Here is a 24,850-nt window from a genome sequence, read left to right as displayed (position 1 = left end):
TGCACATTGCTTGTTTCCATTAAAGGACAAGGCACATTCAGAACTAGTGTAAAATCTCCGGCGGAGACCCAATTTCAGAAGTCAATTTTGCAAATGACTCAGGCAAGAGCTAAAATAGGAGATGATTTAAACACCAAACCAAAACAAAAAAACTTCCCCTGTGGCCTTGGGGAGAAAAGTCACTTGTGTTAGTGTAGCTGAAAAAAAAAGTAGCTCCGTCCTGCTTATTAGAACAAACATGATCTCTCCCTCATTGAAAGTGTACATACAGAATTACTTTATACTGGCCTTAGGGCTCAGGCTGTATACTGAGACAGCTGTCTTTCTTGGATTTGGTGGTGATTCTGTGTCTACATCTCAGAAAACTCTTAAAGAAAAGCATGTAGAAATCAGAGCTCTTAGAGCCAAGTAGATTCAGTAGTTTAGTAAAGATGTTAGAGTCAACTCTTTAAAATGTGAGTTCTAAGGAACATGGCTTGTAGCTGTACCTAACTCTTTGACCCTTTACATTCGTGGCACACATGTATGCATACCATGACCTCAGTTAGAATGCCGTTCCCTGTTTTTTCCCCCTCTTCCATTCCTGCCTCCATGTTATGCTGAGGTGGAATCTTCCCTACAATGCCTGTCACAGACTCTCCAATGAAGAGAATTAGACTTTCTCTCCTCTGTGCTCTGTGACATTTTGCTTATAGTTCTGGTATACTGTCAGCATGCTTGTCATTGTTCTGTAATTATTTGTCTGTAATCTGTCAGCTTCTTGAGGAAATTAACTATGTCCTAGCTATCTTTGGTCTCAGTGTCCAGTACCTAGAACACTGTCTAACCTTAGTGCACCTGTACACTATGTCAGTTTAATAAAAAGATTGAATATAGTAAGGTAAGTAATGATATTTTGGGGAATAATGAATGTGCTTTTATAAGCTCTACTAATACCTGAAGTTTCTTGTGTGAGGAACTGAGAAGGGCTCTTCAGATTTCTTTGAAAGCAGCGTAAGTAACAAATTCTATTCTGCAGAATTTAAGATCCGTTCAATGGAATAATATCTTTGGCAGATACTGTATAGGAACGACACAGGTGAGGTGAACTATGCAAATGCAGTGATATAAAACATTTCCATTTTTATTAGAGGTTGGGAAGAAGGCAGATAGTTTCTGAGTTTTAAAAAAGAAAACTTTTATTGGGGCCTAGGGAAAGAGTCTGTGTTTCATAAATTGCATTAAATATTTGGTATGTAAAATTCCTGCTGCTTTTCTGCATTAAATGAGTAAGATGCATCCCCCATCTAATTAAGTAACCATATGGAGACAAGTTCCATTTACATAAACAAAAGCAGAGAACCCAGCTCTACTGTGCTGTCTTAGATTATGTAACTTGGTATCCCTGTTATTACTTTCTGCTCTGACTTGCATATTTCTGTGGGCCAAATATACTCACAGACATTGAGTGGAATTTAAAGAGCTATTTTTAAGGTGCCTTGCTCTGTTTAAATATTGCAGTGAGAGGGACCCTAGAATGCTGTGCAGTTTCCTATGTTTAATAACCGTGTGCCTGTTAAAGCCAGTAGTTTTGGGATCTGGCCAACAGGAAATCTATTGTGTATTATTATCCTGCTTTGCTGGACAACCCTGTGCTCGGTGTATGGTTTAACCATTCATTCACTGTATGTTTATTGAATAAGTAAATGTTCCACAGCATGTTTTCAGACCTAACACGATTGCTCTAACATGCATATGGGTTGCACATAGTAAAGAAGTATTGTAAATAATAATTCATATCATGGAGGGCCCTGGGATTAAAATAATAACAATCACAATATTGAAATATAAATATTAGGATACTAAGATTTGCGATGGAAGTCTAAATCATAATTATAATTCTCTTTCTTTTGTTTGCTGTTCTATATCCAGACAATGATGCTGATGGTGTTAGTAGGGGTGGCTGTGGGAGATCCCCTCATGATTCAGTGGTAACGAGCTTGACTAGCATCCAAGAGGATACAGGTTCAATCCTTGGCCTTGCTCAGTGTGTTAAAGGATCTGATATTGCCTTAAGCTGTGGTGTAGGTCACAGACATGGCTTGGATCTAGTGTTGCTGTGGCTATGGCATAAGCCTGGTACTATAGCTCCAATTTGACCTCTAGCCAGGAAACTTCCTTATGCCACAGATGCAGCTCTAAAAAGAAAAGAAAAAAAAAAAAAAAGTAGTGGTGGCTATGGTGTCATATTATGTAACATTTTATTCTTAACTGTATTTTTAACATGTATTGTCTCATTGTAACATCACAAAATACTAAACCTTCATTTTATAGATGAGAAAAATGGAACCTCAGAATTAAGTTACTCACCCAAGGTCACAGAGTTAAACCAGGCTTTAAGTCAGGTTATTTGATGCTAAAATTCTTTTGTTTGATCAGATTTAGTCTTTGCTTTATGGTGGGGTTATTATTTGGACTTTGGAACAAATGTACGTTTGTATCAGTAAGAAGACAAGTGTACCTTGGAGATAGAAGAGAAAAAAGAAACGTATTTCAAAGTACTCTTAGAAAATAATTTAGAATTTCTTAAAATCTCTGAAGGCTCAACTTCATTTATACTGTAACCCCATGGAATGCCAGCATACTGATGGTCCAGGGTGTTATGAATCCCAATTTGGAGTGACTTTGGCCTCTAGTGTGCCCTGTCCCATTACAAACTTCACATCTCAAGCAGTCAAATGTTGGCCATTTCATAAGGTTAAACATAACAGTATGACAAAAGCCCTGGTTCCAGTCCCTTTAATTTTGTTGAAATTCACTTGTGTCCTGGTATATTCCTTATATTTTAATGGGAGTTTGAGTGGTTAACTATTCCTGCTTAAAAGATATGAAACTCTTTCTAAATGAAACATGGCAAAATCCTTCTCATTATTTTATTCTCAAACATGCCGATTCTTTGACTGCTTTGTTGGTTTCTGACTTTGGTGAGGATGCCTAGTCAGTTGAATATAATTAGTTGCATACTTGCTGTGCTATTCTCTCCAAAATATTTTCTCAAAACCTTCTCCAGGTCTGTCCATAACACATTCATGCTGACCTGGAATTACAGTACAGGCAACGGGATCACTATGATCTTTAGGATGAATATTTTACTTAGTGAAAGTGGTGAAGCACCACATAGATAACGTCTCATTTTATCTCATCTGCTTTTGGTTTTTTGAACTTTACACTGTTGCCATAAGGCAGGCACACAATCACTGATTCTATCCAACTTCTTTTTTTTTTTTTGAAGTTTTGATCATTTTTTTAATTCGAGTGTAGTTGATTTACAATGTTTTTACTGCTGTACAGCAAAGTGACCCAGTCATACATATATACACATTCTTTTTCTCATATTATCTTCCATCATGGTCTATCCCACAAGACTGGATATAGTTCCTGTGCTGTACAGTAGGACCTCACTGCCTACGCATTCTAAATATAATAGTTGGCATTTACTAACCCCAAACTGCCAATCTGTCCCATCCCTCCCACCTTCCTCTGGGCAGCCACAAGTCTCTTCTCCATGGCTGTGAGTCTGTTTGTGTTCTGTAGATAGGTTCAATTGTACCCTATTTTACATTCCACATATAAGTGATATCATATGGTATTTGTCTTCCTCTTTCTGACTTACTTCACTTAGTATGAGAATCTCTGGTTGCATCGATATTACTGAAGATGACATTATCTATCCAACTTTTAATGGTTCATTTGTTTGAACTGGACTGCAACGGAGTTGTTAGGTGTTTGGAGTCAGAGATCTGTGTTCTAAGTCCTCACTAGCTCTATGTCTTTTAGGCAAGACATGTAAATTGAAGCATTTTCTCAAAGGCAGAAGGGGACCCTTATGGTCCCCACCTTGGAGGATGTTGTAAAGCTTAAATGACTTAATCCCGGTAGAAGGTTTATTACCATAAACTGTAATCAATAAATGGCAGCTCTTATTTTTACTCTCTGCTAACATAATTTCCATGGGGTTTTTTTTTGTTGTTGTTGTTGTTTTGTTTGTTTTTTGTTTATTTTCTCTTACCACAAATTACTTAACACTGAGAGCACTGGGATTTAATAAAGTGAAGCTTGAAGCTCCGGCTTTGTTTTAGAAGGAAAGATCTAGTTGTATCCATGAGGAATATTTTCTGCAGAAACAACAGAAAATCTAACTAAAAGTAGCTTAACTAGGCAGGGATTTTAAAAAATGACAAATTATCCGGAGATGGTTGCCTCCTGGTATATGTTCAGCCTCTGCGTTGTCAGAGCTGGAACCTCTGTGCCCCTTTTCAGCTTTCCTCGTGGTCTTCCCCAGTTCAGACAGAAACAGAAGATAGAAAGGTTACTACCCACTGTCTTTATTCCTTTCATCAGAAAAAGAAAAGCTTCCTCAGAAACTTCTGTTTCTGACTCCTTTGCCATCGATGGCTGTCACGTGACCATTCCTACCTGGGAAGTGGTAAAATCAGTCTGTGACTTTTCCTGCCTCTGCTGTCTGCGAGAAGGCACTTCGCAGTGTTAGTCACCAACATTTGTCACACCAGGTTTAACACCTTGAATTCTAAAGCAGTGGCACATGTATGGAGATTAGAGGAAAATTGACCTTGAAGCCCCAAATTCCCTGACAGTCTTCCTTAAAACCATTTATTAAAATATTACCGACCCCTCCCCTCCCCTCCCCCGCTACAAAAGGCAGGATTTGCCTGCAACTTCTAAGCCCCAGCTTAGAACTTGGGTGGGCAACTTCCCACCCCCGTGGGATGAGAAGGGGAGTATAGTGCTGGGGGAGCAGCCTTCTTGTGGCAAGGAAGGCATCTGAAGGGTAAGGCACTTCTATACCAGGAATTCAAGGCTGAGCTCAGGAGGGGAAAGGAACAGAGGGAACAGTATTACGTAAACCCCACTGCTAGCACCTCACTATACATACAAAGCAAACACACACACACAAAAGGAACATATGTAACTCTTCCCTTTGCACTTATTTCATTCCTTTGTTGGAAGGATGCCAATAAAATGTAATATATAAATGAACAGTAGTAAGTATATATGAATGTCTTCACCTTTTACCTTCGTAAATTGATGTTTTTCATGTTTTTGTTTGTTTTGTTTTCAGGGATTCAAGCCTTTTCCCTACACATACATGCTACTTGCTTGACTTCAGGAGTAGTTAAGCTAGGACATTACATTCTGCCTTTTTAATTTATTTTTTGTTTTGTTTTTTTCTTTTAGGGCCACTCCTGTAGTGTATGGAAGTTCCAGGCTAGGGGCCAAATAGGAGCTGCAGTTGCCGATCTACCCCACAGGCACAGCAACACCAGATCCTTAACCCACTGAGCGGGGCCAGGGATCAAACCCTCGTCCTCATGGATACTAGTCAGGTTTGTTACCACTAGCCACAATGGAAACTCCAAGATTGACTGATTCTTAATGGAGGTCCTTAATAACACCAGCACATTTCGGGCAGACTTTTCCATTCCACTCTGCTGCTCTCTGTTCCAGATGAACATTGAACTTGTTCTTTTATCTAAAGGGGATTTCTAAAATAACAGTTTGGTACCATAAATGTTTTCAGATCTCTGTGTTTCGTGAATTGGATAGTTAAAATTTGATTTGTTTTAGGATACGGTGCCTTTATCATTTTACTTAGAGGTTAAATGTGGTCTCACTATGTACATGGAAATTTTTTGTGTAACCCCAACCCACCCCAGCCCTATTTTGGTCATTACTTCAGGCATTCACATTGCTATTAGTTAAGCAAAAGTGCATCATTCAGAACTATACGTCTGCCTGTGTTCATTCAGGCTGCCACTGTGGGCCTCTGCATATAAGTTTTATCAGGTGACCCTTTTCTGCAACAATGAATTACTTTGGACAGAGCTCAAGCCCCCCGTAGGGTGTGAGCTGTTTGATGCCCATATAAAATCTTTTAATACCTTTGTCATTTCCTCTAACACATGGATTTACAGAATCCCGAGGGGACTTGGTTTTTATTGAAGATAGAAATTGCCATGAGCAGTCAGTAACAAAATGAATTAATATATGATATATTTTATGAAGTCCATTGTAAATATAATTTAAAGCATTAAAGAAGAAAAAAAAAACAGAAAACAAAAAAATGCTTCTCAGATCCTATCCTGAAACCTTTCTTATTCTATGGGATGCATGTACCTTTTATTTTCTGAGGGAGTTTATCAAATTTTTATGACTTTAAATTGTTTGCTCTCTTATTATTTCCAGTATTTGCTTTATGATGATTTTTTGGCCCTTCCATGAGTTAGCTTTTCTATCAATATGAGTTAACTTTTTTTTCATTATATGCCCACACCTTTGGCATATGGAAGTTCCCGTCCAGGGACTGAATCTGAGCCATAGCTATGACCTACACCACAGCTCTGGCAATGCAGATCTTTTAACCCATTGTGCCAGGCCAGGGATCAAACCCGCATCTCCACAGGGACCTGAGCCACTACATTCAGATTCTTAAGCCAGTGCACCATGGCAGAAACTCTATGAGTTAACTTTTTAATTCCAAATACATTTGAAAGCTTATAATATCTCAAATGCTTTAATATGTGAGGACTCTACCCACCACCTCAAATTGATATATTTAATGGACAAAAATTAGTAGAAACAAACTATTGTGTTTATTTAATTCAATGGCATACATAGTACTTGTATATTCCCATTGGCAAGGAGCCTTTTTCATAACTCAGTGTCATTTATTTTCTTCCTTATACAGACATAATTATAGGTGGTTGTACCTTTTATGTCCTACCCCCCCTTTACATTTGATCATACTAAAAGTTCTTAAAACAGGAGATTGCCACACCTATTTTGCTTACTCATTTAGGTTCTGGACTTGAGTGTGAATGATAGGAGAGACTGTTCAAAATTACATTGATGGGACCCAGAAAGCCAGGTTAGGGTACAGGTGTGCACCCTGTTGCTAAGCTTTATCTTGATGAACAGGATTGCTCTTCCAGTGGTTTCATTAGGTCCCTTTCCCCTTTAGTCATAAAGACTGGTTTGCTTTGAATGCTAGTTACCCTTTCCAGGGCATGGTTGATTTGGGTATTGCAATCCTTGCTTGCTTTGTTCTTTCTCTGAAATGGCCATGGGAAGGCAGAAGATAGGTTCCTCTTGGTCATCTTCATATTGCTCAGCAGTTACTTCTTTCTTCTTCCACTTTGTGGTAGTTTCTCTCTCTTTTTTTTTTTTTTTTTGTCTTTTTTGCCTTTTTCTAGGGCCGCATCTGTGGCATATGGAGGTTCCCAGAATAGGGGTCTAATCAGAGCTGTAGCCACAGGCCTTTGCCAGAGCCACAGCAATGCTATATGCGAGCTGTGTCTGCGACCTATACCATAGCTCACGGCAATGCCGGATCCTTAACCCACTGAACAAAGCCAGGGATTGAACCCGCAACCTCGTGGTTCCTAGTTGGATTAGTTAGCTGCTGAGCCATGACAGGAACTCCTGTGGTAGTTTCTTAGGATTCAGTTCCTTGTTGAATGTAGTAAAGAAGCAATGAAGCAGAGTCACCGCTTCTGCTTTTTTCTTTTTATCGTGTTCTCTCCACTCCTCAGTTCCCTACCCTTAGGAGAGACTCATACCTCTTTTGTTTACTTAGGCAAATGTAACTATAAGTGTTCAACTAAAAACTCATAGCTTTTTAGTGATTTATTTTAGTTCTTAGCCTTGAAAGTGAGATGGTATATGGGGCAGGAGGGCTGGGGTAAAGAATGATGGTCAAAGGGCGAGCAGGATAAATGTGTATTCTTTTTAGAAGGTTTAATAATTTGGGGAAGAAACTCTATCCAAAGGGGAATACCAGACAATCTCCAAAGTTTCATAGGTAAAGGAAGCAGACACTTTGAAATCTCTTGGGCATGTCTTATGATGGAGCACCCTTCACCAACATCACTATGTTCACACTCATTTTTTATGGAGAACCAGATCTATTCCCACCATTATTTCAAAATTTTGAAGCAGCTTGGGATCTTCATGGAACACTTCAGGGTAGCCACTCAACAGACTGAACTGTAAGATTCAACCTCTCACCCCAGAGATATTTATCCCAGTTCTTTCAGCAAAGGTATACATATTCAAAACTGTAGCTTGAGGGGATCTCCTATTCATTTTCACTTGTCCAGTAATACTGAATGAGTATCTGCCTAAAGGTACCACATCTCATTAATTCAATCTCTAGAAGATAATTCTTCTGCACAAGCCTTACAGGCATGCTGTCTCATGATACAAAGTTTCCCAGCACAGATTCCTAGAGCCGGTTGTGCTTTGTGGCCTGATGTACATGCGGCCAGTAGTGTAGAGTGTGTTCTAATATCTTCTTCAATTTCTCAGGAACCGACAATGGTGAAGTCCTCCCTGAATCCATCCCGTCAGCTCCTGGGACACTGCCTCATTTCATAGAGGAGCCAGATGATGCTTATATCATCAAGAGCAACCCCATTGCACTGAGGTGCAAAGCGAGGCCAGCCATGCAGATATTCTTCAAATGCAATGGCGAGTGGGTCCATCAAAACGAGCATGTCTCTGAAGAGAGTCTGGATGAGAGTTCAGGTAAGAATGAGAACCATTCAGAAGAATATGTGGTAGTTTCTCAGATTCTCATGTTATATGGCTGGGAAAAACTACAAAGGCCACCCATCATTACCTCATTGGGATGAGATCATATTAACAACATCCCAAGAATATAAAAATAAGATGCTTTAAATGACTCCACAACTCCTTTGTGAACCTACTCCAATGTGGTAGAGGGGCATTTTTCATTTTCCTGCTCTATGTAACTTTAAGACCTAATTTTGTCTGAAAGTTAATATTCTTACTGGAAGGAAAACTAGGCAGTCACTGTTTTCATTTTCTGAATTCTAAATATTTTTCAAGATATAAATCTTTCACAAAATACCTTTTTAAGCAGTATAAATTCAGTTTCTCTGAGCTTCCTCCTGGATATTATTCTTGTGCCCTTTATTCTCCACAGTTGGTGGTTTCTGAGTCTTCTTTAAGTTCTTTGGATTACTGTGTAATGGTAGAGCCCAAATTAGATGACTAAATTTGAATGAGATCTCCACTATAAAAGAATTTCAGGAGTTCCCAGTGTGGCATAGTGGAAATGAATCTGACTAATATCCATGAGGATGCAGGTTAGATTCCTGGCCTCACTCAGTGGGTCTGGGATCCAGTGTTGCCATGAGCTGTTTGCAGACACAGCTCAGGCACTCAGGATCTGGCATGGTTGTGGCTGTGGGATAGGCTGGCAGCTGCAGCTCCGATTCAACCCCTAGCCTGGGAACTTCATATGCCACAGGTGTAGCCCTAAAAATTAAAAAAAAAAAAAAAGAATGAAAAAAGAGGGAAAAGAGTTTTAGCACCATTTTTGTTAATTTCACTGATGAGAGGTGATGATAAGAGTAGTTATCTTAGTAGACAGTGTTTATTGAGCACTTACCATATACCAGGCCTTATCTAAGCATCTGGTAGATATTACCTTACTATCTTTTCAACAGCCTTCTAAGGTAGGTAATGCTGTCGTTGCCTTCTTAGAGCCCAAGGAGATTATGTAAGCTATAGGCTTATGCTGGATCTCAGAGTTAGATTATTTGACTCAAAACTTTCAAAAATTTTTAACTTTTTATCTTAGTATATAATGGAAATAGTGCATACTTTTGAACTTTGGCTCCTCAGACTACTTGAAAATTTAGCGTGATCCTAAATCCAGTCTGGTGTTACTCTAGGTTAGTACTGGATTTACTCACTCATTATCAGGTTTTGAATAAGTCAGAAAGCCTGAGTATAATTAAGAAGTAAGTCAGCTCTTTGATACATGAGGCTAGACCTTCCTGAGTATTCGAAGAAGGCTAAGAGGCAAGCACTGATCTCTAGGCCTTTACACCTACTAACAGGTATAAGAACAATATACCCATAAGCACAATGCAGATGAATTTACTATAATGTCTGAAGAGAGGTAGTTGGTGCCATGGAGGATTAAAAGAAAAAAAAAAAATCACATCTAACTAGGATTTTCCAGAAAGATGTGGAAGCCATAGCATTTGAAAGGGACATTAATGAATATGTAATTCAAATAGGCATCATTGGATGCTGCACACTATGGGGGAAAAGGAGTCTCCAGGGTTTGATGGTCAACATTAGCAAATGAAAGCAAGGTGATTTCACAGAACCAGAATGAAATATCTTCAAGTTTGTTTGGAAGCAAAAAGACCCAGAATATTCAAAGCCATACTGAGAAAGAAAAATGGAGCTGGAAGAATCAGGCTCACTGACTTCAGACTATACTACAAAGCTACAGCCATCAAAACTGTGTGGTATTGGCACAAAGACAGAAATATAAATCAGTGTAACAGGATAGAAGGCCCAGAATTAAACCCACAGGCACCTACAGTCAACTACTCTGTGACAGAGGAGGCAAGAATATACAATGGAGAAAAGACAGTCCCTTCAATATGTGGTGCTGGGAAAACTGGACAGCCACATGTAAAAGAATGAAATTAGAACACTTCCTAACACCATACACAAAAATAAACTCAAGGATTTCCCCTCATGGTGCAGCAGAAATGAATCCGACTAGGAACCATGAGGTTGCAGGTTCGATCCCTGGCCTTGCTCTGTGGGTTAAGGATCCAGCATTGCCTTGAGCTGTGGTGTAGGTCGCAGACATGGCTCGGATCCTGTGTTGCTCTGGCTGTGGTGTAGGCTGGCAGTGGTAGCTCCGATTTGACCCCTAGCCTGGGAACCTCCATATGCTGTGAGTGTGGCCCTAAAAACAAATAAATAAATAAACTCAAAATGAATTGAAAATCTAAATATAATACTGGACACTGTAAAACTCTTAGAGGAAAACATAGACCAAAAACTCTCTGACATAAACCACAGTAATATCTTCTCAGATCCACCTCCTAGAGTAATGAAAATAAGAACAAAAATAAACAAATGCGACTAAATTGAACTTACAGATCTCTGCACAGCAAAGGAAACACTAAACAAAACAAAAAGACAAGCCATACAATGGGAGAGAATCTTTACAAATGAAGAGACTGATAAGGGATTAATCTCCAAAATTTATAAACACCTCCTACAGCTTAATACCAAAAAAACACAAACAACCCCATCAAAAAATGGGCAGAAGATCTAAACAGATGATTCTCCAAAGAAGACATACAGATGGCCAAAAAACACATGAAAAGATGTTCAACATCACTCATTATTAGAGAAATGCAAATCAAAACCACTATGAGGTACTACCTTACACCATCCAGAATGGCCATCATCAAAAAGTCTACAGTCAATAAATGCTGGAGAGAGTGTGGAGAAAAGGGAACCCTATTGCACTCTTGGTAGGAATATAAATTGGTGCAACCATAGTGGAAAACAATATGGAGATTCCTCAGAAAACTAAAAATAGAATTACCATTTGATCCAGCAATCCCACTCCTGTGCATCTATCCAGAGAAAACCATGACTCAAAAAGAAACATGTACTTCAATGTTCATTACAGCACTATATACAGTAGCGAAGCCATGGAAACAACCTAAATGTCCATCAACAGAGGAGTCAATAAAGAAGCTATGGTACAAATACATTATGGAATATTACTCAGCCATCAATAGGAAAGAAATAATGGCCTTTGCAGCAACATGGATGTACCTAGAAATTATCATGCTAAGTGAAGTTAGACAGTGAGACACCAACATCACATGCTATCATTTATATGTGGAATCTAAAAAAATGATACAATGAACTTCTTTGCAGACCAGATACTGACTCACAAGACTTTGAAAAACGTATGGTTTCTAAATGAAGCAGGCTGGCAGGTGGGGAAGGGCTGAGTTTTGGGATGGAAATGATATAAATTGGGTTGTGATGATCATTGTACAACTATAAATTAGTAAACTTCATTGAGAAATTAAAAAAAAGGAAATATGCAAAAAAAAAAAAAGAGAGAGAAGCACATTCTCCTAAAGTAAGAGTATTTAAAAAAAAAATAAAAAAAAAATAACGGGAAAACAGTTCAGTCAATGTCGTGGAAGGCCTCAAGTATCAGAGTGAGAAGTTCCTTACTTAATTTTATGGATACTTTGCTGGTGGCGGGAATTGATTACAGCGAGCTGGGAATGCAGTGGCCTTGAAGCCATGCTTCAAAAGATGAATTTTGTACAAGCATTTGGAATGGTAAGGAAAAACAGGATTGGGGGAAGTTAGGAAATTAGATAATTTATTTGAGAATATAAGATGAGCTTCCAGAGCAGGGGCCACAGAAATAAGAAATAGATATCTGATGTGAGAAACACTTTAATAAATCAGACTTAATAGCTGAATTAAAGAATAAAGAAATGAATAAAGGAGAAATCAAAATTAATCTCAACAGAATAAGACAGGTAATAGAATTAATGTAAGTGATCACATTGGCAAGGATAAAGTTCTGAGATCACTGGACAAACTGCATTTGAAATACTTCTGGGAAACAGTGAAGAGATACAGGTCTGAAACTTGGTAGAATTCAGAATTAGAGAAGTAGGTTTGGTCATCATCAGTAAGGATTGAAGCCATGGAGTCATCAAGACAGTGGTTAATATGACAAGAAAATGTAACTAGAGATATACCTTCTTGGGAGTCAGAAAGCAGAACATGAGCTGCCAACAAAGAAGTAGAGGAAGCTCTGTCCCAGAATAAAAGGAGAAAACTTTTAAAAAGATCTTTAGGTGATGTTCTGTTGCTGCCAAGGAATCAATGAAGAAGATGGCAAAGAACTAAACCTATATATAAACAATTCTAAGCATTCAGCAGTTCTGAACTAATTTGGGATTGCAGGAGAAATGCCTGACTTCAAAAGATAAGCACCTAAAACCTTATCACAATTCCCTTTTCATTCCACTTTGGAACTAGTGTGAAGGAGAAAACAAAAGTGCTTATTTTAGAGATACTGTTCTTCAAACCAAAGCATGCTTAGAGCTCCAGAAACTAAGTGTGAGAATGGGAAGGGATCTCAGTGGTAAACCTAACATTCCTATTTTAAACATGAAATAAAGGTTCCAGAAGATAAAAGTATTTCATGGCATAGCTATTTCTAGAATCCAAAGCTCCTGATCTTCACTTCACATATATTTCCTTGACCTCTATATACAGATTCCTGTGGTCCCCTTCATAGTCAAAATATTGACAGGTTCCCTTACTCTGACATAAGCATGGATTTCAGCACATGGCTCAGCATTTTCAATCATGAATCTTTGGAAAACTTCATTTTCCAAGTGTATATTCCCATAGCTCTTCCATTTCTTTATTCCTGATTATGTCTGCCTTCTTAGGGCCAATTCCTTATTCTAGGTTGTGTTTGTAGCACTGTTAGATAAGAGTTTCTAACAGCCAAGAGTATAGAGACATTTCCAGGATTTCCGGTGGAGGTTCCTTCTTTAAAGAAGGACTTGGCAAAAGTCAAAAAAAAAAGAAGAGGACAGATTGAATCTTGGTGTCAGAAAAGCCTCCCAAGGTTGGGATCATGGATAGACCTCAGTGGATGGGTCTGGCATTGGGAGAGATTGAGTTACGAACAATAGCAGTCTTACTTTACCTTGGCGTGAGGACCTCAAAGAAGACTCTTGATGTTGTGGGAGAGAGCAGCCAAGGGAACAGCATTTACCATCTGAGCAAAAGCCTATGCAACAATGGTAGAATATGAAAGGTGTATGTATCTTATACTCAATCAGCCCAACTGGAAAGGACTCAGATGCCAGTGGCTCCATGGGGCTGTGTGTTCTATCCTCAGGCATTTGTGTCCTAGATTTTGTTCAGTAATGACCTCAAAATAGCAGAACCCCTTTGGGTAAACTGCTCCAAATAAAAGATAGGAAGAACATTGAAAGTGATCAGCTATTTTTTTATGCTACTGCCAGAAAATTCTATATCTGTTCTCATTGAAAGACCTCTTGATAAGTGTTACAGGCCAATTTAACACTATACCCTCTTGTAATTTCACAACATTCTGTTTTGTTATTGCTTCCACCTTCTAATTCCCTTAGCATTGCTAGGCAATTCCATGTCTTCCAGATAGGAGTGTTGATTACATTCTCTGCTTCCATGTAGAAAGTCTTCCCTCTTCACTTCCTTTAAAAAATAAAAATTAAAAAAAAAGACCCATAAAAGTCACCAATTTCAAAGGAACTTGGAAGAACAAAACAAAACAAAAAAATCATAAATGACAAAAATCTGCAGAGATTCTATGCCTCTTAAAAAAATACTGTTGAGAAAGAATTTAAATTTTAACAGCTACCTTTTTGAAAAGAATTTAATAAGCACAACCTTTTCTTCCAAGTCATTTTGATTGGATCAATAGGAAAGAAATGTCTCTCCCTGAAACTGTTTTTCTCCTGCGTAGTTAATGAAAATCGCTATCTGCCGCACACTGCAATTATGTTTGCTAAGCTCTGTATTAATAGTGGAAAAGTGGAAACTAGAGCAAGGTGAGTGGAGATATTATACCCAAAACCAATGCATAAGTGCAATTAAGCTTGGAAACTAAATGGCCTCAGGTATTGAAAAATAGATACGTTACTTCCCTTGGGTTCTTCGATGAGGGCTTGAGTACAGAGATTGACTACCTTTACAGCCTTAATGGCTTTTGATGGGGTCTGAAAAATAATTCTTGCCAGTCCAGTAGGAGCTAATGACACCAAGAGGCCAAGGACAATGGGGCCATATTTGACAAGAGGTAGAGCATTTTCCATGTTCTTTTCAGAAGTTGGACGTTACTATGTCAGTATCTTTAGCCAACAGAGCCTCCATTTCTAGAGTCCCAGAGAATTGTGCTGTTCTTTTTACTTACAGGTTTCTTTCTTCACAGAACTAATGTGAAATGCATAGGACCTGGGAGTATTCGGAGTCAACACAGAATCTTTTGTATTTCTATAAATTGGTGGCAATAAGTCCTTTCAGTTGTTAAAGGCTGCAAACTGCCTTTGGTCTTTCTGGTAATTTGGCCCCGTCATCTACCAGTTCAAATAAGAAGAAAAAGGATTGTGTGTTTTCCTGCAATTTAGCTTGGAAAACCCAGAGCTAGAGTTCTTTCCTGCAGAAAGCACAATTTATTTGACATGAGTTACTATGTTTGCACAGACACGGCTATACCTCTTAGTAATGTACACTTTTAGTTCCCTGCACAAGCCAAACCATCCTCTTTCATTTGTTCTGCCTCATTTCATTTGGAAATATGGGAAGTCTTCTTCCTTGTGCTTTCCCCTGTTGACATCTTGAGTTGAGAGGCAATCCCCATTCAGGAATCATGCCCCTGAGAAAGGTTTGGATTGTTCAATAACATAGAAATGAAGAGTGTTAATATTATAATAAGGTACATGTGTGTGCACACATACACAAACACCCCCAACACAGAAAACAACAACCCACAAAACCCATTTTTGGCAATCAGGATAGTGTAGCCTCTGGGTAGCTTGAGTTATCAATAAGTTAAACCACTTCTTTATTGGTCAATAAAAATGGAGTTCCCTTACAAGGCTCTGTGGTTCTTATCTTATTCTACCTTAGAGTTATTGAACTCTAATGAGTGAAATAATGTCTATTTCAGTGTGTTATGGGAAAAGTCTCAACTCCGGTAAACTAATATTTTTCTTCTTAAAGAATATCATTTCAGGGATTTCACCATGTGTGATTTCCTTGCTAGCAACTGGACTCACTCTCTGTGGGTAAAAGGTTAATGGACTGTGTTGAGAAAAGGGAGAAGAGTAGCAATGAAAATGTACTAAATCTTTAAAGTTTCTGTCTTAACTTTGCTGTGCCGGTGATGGGGATTTGAATATAGTATCTTCCAGAAAACTGTTAATTGAAGTTACATTCAGTGATACACAAATCATCAAGGTACGTTTGGGAAGCATATATTTGAGATCATATAACACAGCAATAATCAGTCTCTCAAGTGTTCCATTGATAGTTTGTGGGTTTAAAACTCACTTTTGTGTAGAAACATTCTCCCATCCCAGATTTCTTCTTGTTCATCACTGTTTTTCAGAGGACTGACATATCTTCAAAGGTTTTCAGGAAAATATTATGAATTCTTTCTAAAATCTTGTGACAGAATATGAAGGCCTCGTCTCTTGTGTCTAATTAAACTTTTGCTACAAAAAGTTGGAGACCATTTATTCTCATTCCACTCATAGCAGGGATAGAAAGCAGCTAAGCATTTTATCTAATTTTGTAACCATTTCTGATCTTGGTCAGAGGTTTGTTATAAACCCTTGAACAGTGCCTGCGGACTTTGTTGAGCTTTTCTGTTCATACAACATTTGGATGTGTGTTTCTTTATTTGAAGCCATGATTATAAGCCTCTTAAAAAAAACTGAAGATGGTGTAGTGGTTAAGAGCATGGATAGCAGTGCTGAGTGAATACCTACTATGTTTGAAATCTGACTCTCCGTTGAGAGACTTTTCAAGGTATATGTGTTATTTAGCTTCCTTTTACCTTGGTTTCTCCATGTATGAATGGCAGTAATCATTATATATACCCTGTGAAACTATCATAAGGGTCATAGAACCTAATATACATGACGACATGCTTAGCTCAGATCTGGTGTATGGCAAGTTCCTATTCAAGACTAGCCTTCAAAATGATAAATATAAAATTGCTGGAGTTCCTGTTGTGGCTCAGAAGGTTAAGAACCTAGCTAGTGTCCATCAAGATGTGGTTTCAATACCTAGCCTCACTCAGTGAGTTAAGGATCTGGTGCTCCCTGAGCTGTGGTGTAATTCACAGATGTGGCTCGGATCCTCCATTACTGTAGTTGTGGCATATTCTGGCAGCTGCAACTCCAATTCAACCCCTAGCCTGGGAACTTCCATATGCTGCGGGTGCAGTCCTAAAAGCAAAAAAAGAAAAAGAAAATTGCAATTTTTTTTTTTTGAATGGGGCAAGTGGCTGGTGATAGGCTTCAGAAAATCAATAGAAAAATCATAAACTTTTACAATTCCAAAAAGACAACAGAGCTAATATTATTAACAGAGAAACAGAAATAATTGTCTTTATAGAATGACTTTTTATTTGCCTGTGACTCACTCCATCCGTTTACATTTCATCATGGCTATTCTCAGAGCCCCTGATGGCACCTTGAGAGAAAGAAGCTGTATGATATATGCCTGACTTCAGGGCATGATCCACCAAAAGGAGGTAGTTTCAGTGACTGTGGGAATGGAAACCCATTGATGGGGGTAGCAGGGTTGACAATCAGGACAGTGTTTCCTACAAGCTGGGAGTAGGATGTCTGAGTCATTCAGGGGTTGCTGTCCTCTAAATAAGCCTCCCCTCTCCATTTCTGCCTCTTAAGTTTCTCTTCTCTCCGTTATCAGGCAACACTATCAAGTTAATTTGCTTTCTTCTGCCAGACACCTCTGTGCTGATTAATTCAAATCTCCGGTGAGGGCGAAACTGGAGAGCTTGGGTGTATTCTTAGTTTCTGTACTTAAGACTGAACTTGTGGTTCTTCTGAGAAATACGTGGAGTGGTTATTATCCAGGGGAAACTAAAGAGTATTCATTAGGCATAGTGCACATTCAAGGGATGACTTTTTTTTTTTTAATCAAAATACATTTTAATCCTGTTGCTAGGATGAAGTGGCAAAAAAACTGTTAGCCCTAATTAAGCATCTGCCAGTAAAATGAAATATGGTTTTACCTTTTAATTATCTCCATTTAATTTGCTACTTTCAGTAGCCTGTTGGCCTCAAGACATCTAAGCTCCCCCAAGAAAATGGAGGCACAGTTTCATGAAAAGGTTTCCCTCTGTATCAGAGTTTTAAAACTTCAAATATGGATCACATTTATGTGTCTTTACCAGAGCTTTGTCCTAGACACCAAGCTAAATGTTAGGTAAGGACAGAGCCTTTAAGTCACAGGTGTGTGGCACCCATGCCCAGAAGCTTTGGCCAATGATAAGGAGAGGTTAGGAAGCCCCTCTTGTGCATTATTGTACCAATCTGTGCATCTCCTGTCATAGCAGTTGTCACCCTGAATTGTCAAAGGTTGAAATGTCTCCTGTCCAGCCTATAAGCTTCTTGAGGGTGTGAATCTCTATCATTTACTTTACGGTGGTATCTTCAGCACCTGGGACAGGGGTGGGTACATATGAGGCATGCAATACAATTTTTTTCAAATAACATATGTTGTAGGAATTCCTGTCATGGAGCAGTGGAAACGAATCCAACAAGGAACCATGAGGTTGTGGGTTCTATCCCTGGCCTCGCTCAGTGGGTTAAGGATCTGGTGTTGCCATGAGCTGTAGTGTAAGGCATAGGCACAGCTTGGATCTGGCATTGTTGTGGCATAGGCCAGCAGCTGCAGCTCCGATTAGACTCCTAGCCTGGGAACCTCCATATGCCACAGGTGTGGCCCTAAAAAGCAAAAACAACAACAAAAAATGTTGTGACCCATAAGACATCTTTGCTCTATTTCCTATGATATGGGACCCACAGCAAAATAATAATAATAGAATAGAAATAATATCATTGTGTCAAGATGAAATAAAATGATTTATTAATGGCATTAATAGAAGGAAAGAGCACTATAAGTGGTATAATAATTAATAATGGTAATATATTATTCAAAATATGGGGAAGCCTCTCATTGTTCAAACTTGTTTTCTCGGCTCCAAACCTAGGAAGAGACAAGTGAAAAACATCCCCTTATATAAGCAGTGGACCTGCTTCTTCCACTAAGTGGGCTGTTTTCTGTTTTCTTAGGAGACAGTGGAGTAAGGCAGGGCTAGCTCAGAGCCAACTCCAGGCTTTACAGGGACTGAAATACTTAGGGAGATGATGGTCTGTGAGAGAAGGCTCTTGAATATGAGATGGTGGCTTTTCGTGGGGAGTTTAATTTTTTTCCTGTTCTCCCAAATTGAGCAAGGTCCCATGCTACTCATAAAGTTCTATTAGAATAGTTCTTTGGAGTTTTGTCCCTGGAAGCTGTATAGTCATTCTCATGGTTAATTCCCAGTCATAAAACATTATAATGTGGAGAACCAGGCACAGAGAAGGTAAAACACTGGACTAAAATGGTCCAGGGAAATTGACCCAGAGACTAGACTAAGAAAACAATCCCCCAAAACCTAATTTGCTGGCCTCTTACTACTTTTGTGTGGTTTGGGAATATGGGAGGAGGAAGAGGAATTTTCACCTCCCTTCTAGAATCTGGTTATTTAGTGAGCACACCACTACCAAGAACTTGAAAAGGTTGGACATCGAGTTGTAATGAGATCCTGAGCATGGAGAACCATGTCATATCCTCCCTAAGCACCCATGCCTAGGTGCATCTGAGAACTGGTTGGCAGCAATAGTCATAGCAGGATGCTACCAATGGGCTTCCTGCAAGAGTGACAGTGAGCATAGATAATAGGGGAAAGGGTGGTGTGTGTGGAGGGTGGGGGGTAGAAGGGGAGGGGGCAACTGTTAGTAGGCACAGGATGCGATTGGCGCTGAATGTTAAGTACCGTTGCAGAACTCTTTCTTTTCTGCAGAACACATTAGGACTAGGACTAGAGCTTTTATTAAAAGTTGACCAGAAATACATAAATTTCATCCTTTTTCTCTCTCCATTTCTTTCTCCTGTCTTGTGTATTTCTCTTCTTTGAGCCGTGAAGCTTATACCTTCAATTAGCTTGAAAATTCCCTAACTTTTATTCTCCCAACAGGATTAGACCTGCTAAGAGTAACTAGTGTTTCCGATCTGATAAATAAGGGGATTACAGCAATAACTGCTGTCAGCATTTTTCTCATTTAAACAAATAAAGCTGACAAATGATGAAGTTCTGTGCTGCTCTGTTATGTTTAGTACATGCAGAGCAATTATTCATACGCTGCCAACATTAGTCTATCTACAACTAAACCATTCAACAGCGTAGAAAGCTTATTAGCATACCAGTCCCATAGTCATATTTTTATCTTCTGTAAGACTCTCCTCCATAACAAAGGCTGATGGTTATAATTTGCACAATAATTTAAAGGGTTGGACTTTTCCGTGCTTATTAGAGTTCTACAAGTTATCAGGTACAATGCTCTTCTTATTTATGAGATGCCATCTTCTATTTGCCTGGGATTTTTGTTCCCCTGTAGCATTTCCTATGAACCAGTTTGCTGCCATCTTTTGAGATGAAGTACATGGCTGTTTGTACAACACAATTGGATGAACTTCAGGGCAGGAGGATGGGTGGAGGTGTCCTTACATAGAGCTGCTTTCAATGGGTGTTTCTCATGTATATGTATTTATACATATTTACATATGCATATATATGTAAAATATATCACAATATAGAGCAATAGTGAAGATGTGAGAGAGAATATACTCTTTAAAAGTTTGCATTTTAGGAGTTCTGGTTGTGACTCAGCAGGTTAAGAACCCAACATAGTGTCTGTAAGGATGGGTTCCATCCCTAGCCTCACTCAGTGAGTTAAGGATCTTCTGTCACTGAAAGTTGCTGCATAAGTCACAGATGTGGCTGGGATCTGGTGTGGCTGTGGCTGTGATGTATGCCTGTAGCTGCAGCTCTGATTTGACCCCTATCCTGGGAACATCCATATGCTGCAAGTGTGGCCATAAAAAAAAAAATTATTAGGGTTGTTGTTGTTGTTATTATGGTGGAGAAAAGTATAATAGAGACAAAATATTTATGATTTTCCAAGGGTTTTCTCAGAGGGCACGGTTTGGAAAGGCTGAAGGCCTTGTGTTTGAAGAAAAAGATCTAATCCATAGAGTCACTATGTGTTTGTGAGGTGGGGGGAATGATGTCACTTGTGGCTTTTTAAAGAAGTTTCACACTGTGATGCTGCCTGAAGGAAAAATAATTCTGTTTGGGAGTTGCCAAGTGGCTCAGGGGGTTAACTATCCAGCATTGCCACTGCCTTGGCTCAGGTCACTGCTGTGGTACATGTTCGATCCCTAGTGCCCAAGAATTTCCATGTGCCATCAATGCAGCCAAAAAAATAAACAACAAACCCTGCTATGTTTGGAAATAGTTGGTTTATGTTGGTTTTGCTTCTTCAAACCCATGGAGAGCTTCTGTGAATGACAAGAAACTGAGCCATTGTAATACTGAAATGCTGCTTCAGTGCTTTCCTTTTAGCTGGGGTTAGTCTAAACTTCCTGATAACAATGGAGAGAGATCAGGTGTGACTTCCATGGGGGAGGAGTGTGGTCCTTGGCTACCGTTTATGCTTTCCAAAACAAATGTACACCTGTCTGTCCATGTGTAATAACCGTGTTTTCAAGTTTTTGTGTCTGGTGCTCTGACCTCTTGGAGCCTTGCTGATTGTCCAGGATTCTTGCCCGGCCCAGGACTGACTAATCCTTAGAGACAGCAGATAGCTCCCTGTGAGCACACCTTTCACACCTGAGCTCTTACCTGGACCACTTCTATAATCAAGCCCTTATACTCCCATATATGCTCTTATACTCTGGCCACCATTCCTCTGCCCTAACCCGGGACGAGGTACCCAAAAAGCAGAGGCAGCTATTCTGTCCCAGAACCCAATGAAATAATGCAAGCTAGCTAAATATTTTCACCTTGCCTCTCCATTTCCTTCCTGTGGAAACCTCAATAAAGGTTCTTGCCTGCATGTTCCCTGACCCCCTCTATTTGCTGACTGACTCTGGTGCTTCTCCCTGTGGCCCTGGGTGCTAGGCCTCCTGTTTCTAGGGAGCTGGTATGTAGACTTATTCCTTCTTGATGGCCATTTCTGTGCTGAGTGCCTTATTCTCCCTTATTAAAACGGCCCAGGTACCCTTAAAACACCATGGTGCCTAGATTAGAGTATAGCACATTTTAAAATTTGGATAGAGCAGAACTCTCTGCTTTATAAACTTGATAATCTTGAACTGTTTTGGGAAGGTGTCTATTTGCAGCGAAGAGGAAGCTTATGGGTTTAGACAGTCTTAGAAGATGGAAAAGGTAAAAATATATATATGTGTGTGTATATTTGTATACATATGTATGTATGCATGTATATAAACACATATACATATATGTATATGCACACACATATACATGTATATATACACATGTGTATATATGTGTGTGTGTGTGTGTATAGTTCCCCATGAGCTTGAACACATTTCCGACCTTCCAAGCTTATCAAATGCCTCTTCAGTGAAACTATCTCTGATTCCCAAATGGGTAGCATATTTTCTCTCCATTGGTGTCCCCATCCCGCAGTAGGGGAGCTTGGGCACAACAAAATTACCCCACCTCACACCTGGAGACATTGATTTGGTATTCTCTCTCCTCCCTCGCTCTGTTCAAAGTAAGATCATCTACCCTTTGTCACAAATCAAAACTAAGAAATATAAAACAGATCCTCTTCTCTCCAGCCTTGTTCTTTATCTTTGTTTATTCAACCTTATTTTCAAATCCTCAATATAGGTCTGCTTTCTGTCCTAATGAACTTTTGGGTAATCTGATTTTCTTCTCTTCACCTGCCACCTCTACCTTCTCATTGTCCTGGTCCTTCCTCTCCCACTTTATTTTATTGAAGTGCAAATTTCTTTTCTTTCAGGGCTGCACTCCTGGCCTGGAAGATCTTAGGCTAGGGGTCAAATCAGAGCTGCGCTGCAGCCGCCAGCCTAAGTTATAGCCATAGTAATGCTGCATCCAAGCCGCATCTGTGCCCTACACTGCAGTTCTTCTCAGCACCGCCAGATCCTTTAACCCACTGAGTGAGGCCAGGGATCAAACTCACATCCTCATGGATATTAGCTGGATGCTTAACCCAGTGAGTCACAAGGGAAACTCCCAAATTTCTTTTTAAAAGGCAGCAACAACATTAACAGTCGAAACATCTCTGAGGCTTCTCTCCTGTTTGATGTAGATGGCTTCGTAGATTCTTACCACATCTCTGACCGGTAAAAGATACATTTGTGCACAAACAGGAAAGATGTGAATTACCAGCTGCCCTCATGATGATTTTCTCCATGTAATATCTCCCACAGATTTAGAAAGTATAACTCAAATTGTGTACACGGTGATTTATGTGGCCATGAAACTCTCTCCCCACAAACTATAAATAACATGTTATTGATTGGGCGGAAGGGAACGTTTCCTCAGCCTGACTAATCCCACACCTCCGTTCCTGTGCTTTAAATCCAACCACCACCCAGGATTTGTAAGCACATTCCACCCCCTCCACCAAGCTGCCCTGGCTTGTTTAGATGATACTGCTGGTTCTGTCCCGTGAATTGCTTTTAAAGAAAAACAGAGTGATACACTTGATTTTTCCTTAAATGTTCCACATGTTGCTCTTATTTTAAATTTTTTAAAATTATAGTTGACTTATAATGTATTAATTTCTGCTGTACAGCAAAGTGACCCAGTCATATATCTATCTATCTATATATATATATATATATATACACACACACACATACTGATAATATGTATACATACATTCTTTTTCTTTTTAAAAAAATTTTTTTTTGTCTTTTCTAAGGTCACATCCTCATCATATGGAGGTTCCCAGGCTAGGGGTCTAATCAGAGCTGTAGCTGCTGGCCTACACCACAGCCACAGCAAGGCAGGATCTGAGCCACATCTGCAACCTATACCATAGCTCATGGCAACGCTGGATCCTCAACCCACTGAGAAAGGCCAGGGATCGAACCCGCAACCTCATGGTTCCTAGTCGGATTCGTTAACCACTGAGCCATGACAGGAACTCCCCCATACATTCTTTTTCTTATATTATCTTCCATCATGGTCTATCCCAAGAGACTGGATATAGTTCTCTGTGCTCTACAGTAGGACCTCATCGCTTATCCATTTTAAGTATAATAGTTTTCATCTACTAACCCCAAACTCCCAGTTCATCCCACTCCCTCCTGTCTCCCCCTGTTCACCCTTAAAATGAGCTCATTGTAAATGTTGCCCATATTGGTCTTATTTCCATAGTTAAGTATAAGTACCTAAAAATATGGGGACAGAATTGAATTTTTGAGAGGTACTTGCATGAAATGCTTGTTTGGGTGTAAGACACATCTAGGTTTAAACCCTGTCCTTCTGTTTACAGACTGTGTGATTGTAGGCAAATAACTCTCTAAGAGCTCTTTCCTCCACCAAGGGGGAATAGAGTAGCCTCTACTGCATCAGTGCCTAGTGGAAGTGTAGTGAGTAAAGTGGCAAAAGCTTTTCCTGATGCTGGGCACTTGAGTGGAATTCAGTAAGCATCATCTATTTTTCTTCCATGCTGCCTATCCTGGGGCAAGGCACCACCTCTGCCAGTATTTGCTGGAAGATGCTGCAGAGAAGATGCTGACTCTAAAGGCTCCTCCCCTACTTGTGATGACCTGACTAATACTAGTGAGGAGGATGTCCTTTCCTCTTGGGCACTTTGTGCAAGGCGACTGTCTTTTCCCAAAGAAAGAACGGCTGGTAGTCCTTAGCTGGAGGTTTGGAAGAAGCACCAGTCAGATTTTTTACTGTTAGAAGCGGAATGTAAAGATAGAATAATTTTTAAAATTATTCATGGAGTTCTAGATCCATCCATGTTGCTAAAAATGCTGGTATTTCGTTCTTTTTGATGGCTGAGTAATATTCCATTGTGTATATGTACCACATCTTCTGGATGCACTCCGCTGTCGATGGACATTTAGGTTGTTTCCATGTCTTGGCTATTGTAAATAGTGCTGCAATGAACATCAGAGTACATGTGTCTTTGTAAGTCATGGTTTTCTCTGGATAGATGCCCAGGAGTGGGATTGCTAGATCAAATGGTAGTTCTATTTTTAGTTTTCTGAGGAATCTCCATACTGTTCTCCACAGTGGTTGTACCAATTT

At 39.5% G+C, this 24,850-nt stretch overlaps 1 protein-coding gene across 16 annotated transcripts in view; it reads left to right on the top strand.

Moving 5' to 3' along the window:
• Window positions 1-24,850, top strand: part of UNC5D (unc-5 netrin receptor D) — a 613,063-nt gene that overhangs the window by 332,263 nt on the left and 255,950 nt on the right. For all 16 annotated transcript variants that reach the window (XM_021076125.2, XM_021076135.2, XM_021076133.2 and 13 more), the window contains exon 2: window positions 8,365-8,583. In XM_021076125.2, coding sequence (XP_020931784.1) covers window positions 8,365-8,583 — 219 coding nt within the window. The remainder of the gene's footprint in view (window positions 1-8,364; window positions 8,584-24,850) is intronic.

Source organism: Sus scrofa, chromosome 15 (assembly GCF_054392235.1).
Source record: "Sus scrofa isolate SSC_HxYL_T2T_F1_AM1 chromosome 15, Sscrofa_HxYL_maternal_Yorkshire_Landrace_v2.0, whole genome shotgun sequence".
In the NCBI taxonomy this organism is placed as follows: domain Eukaryota; kingdom Metazoa; phylum Chordata; class Mammalia; order Artiodactyla; family Suidae; genus Sus; species Sus scrofa.
This window is presented reverse-complemented; position numbering and strand designations above follow the sequence as displayed.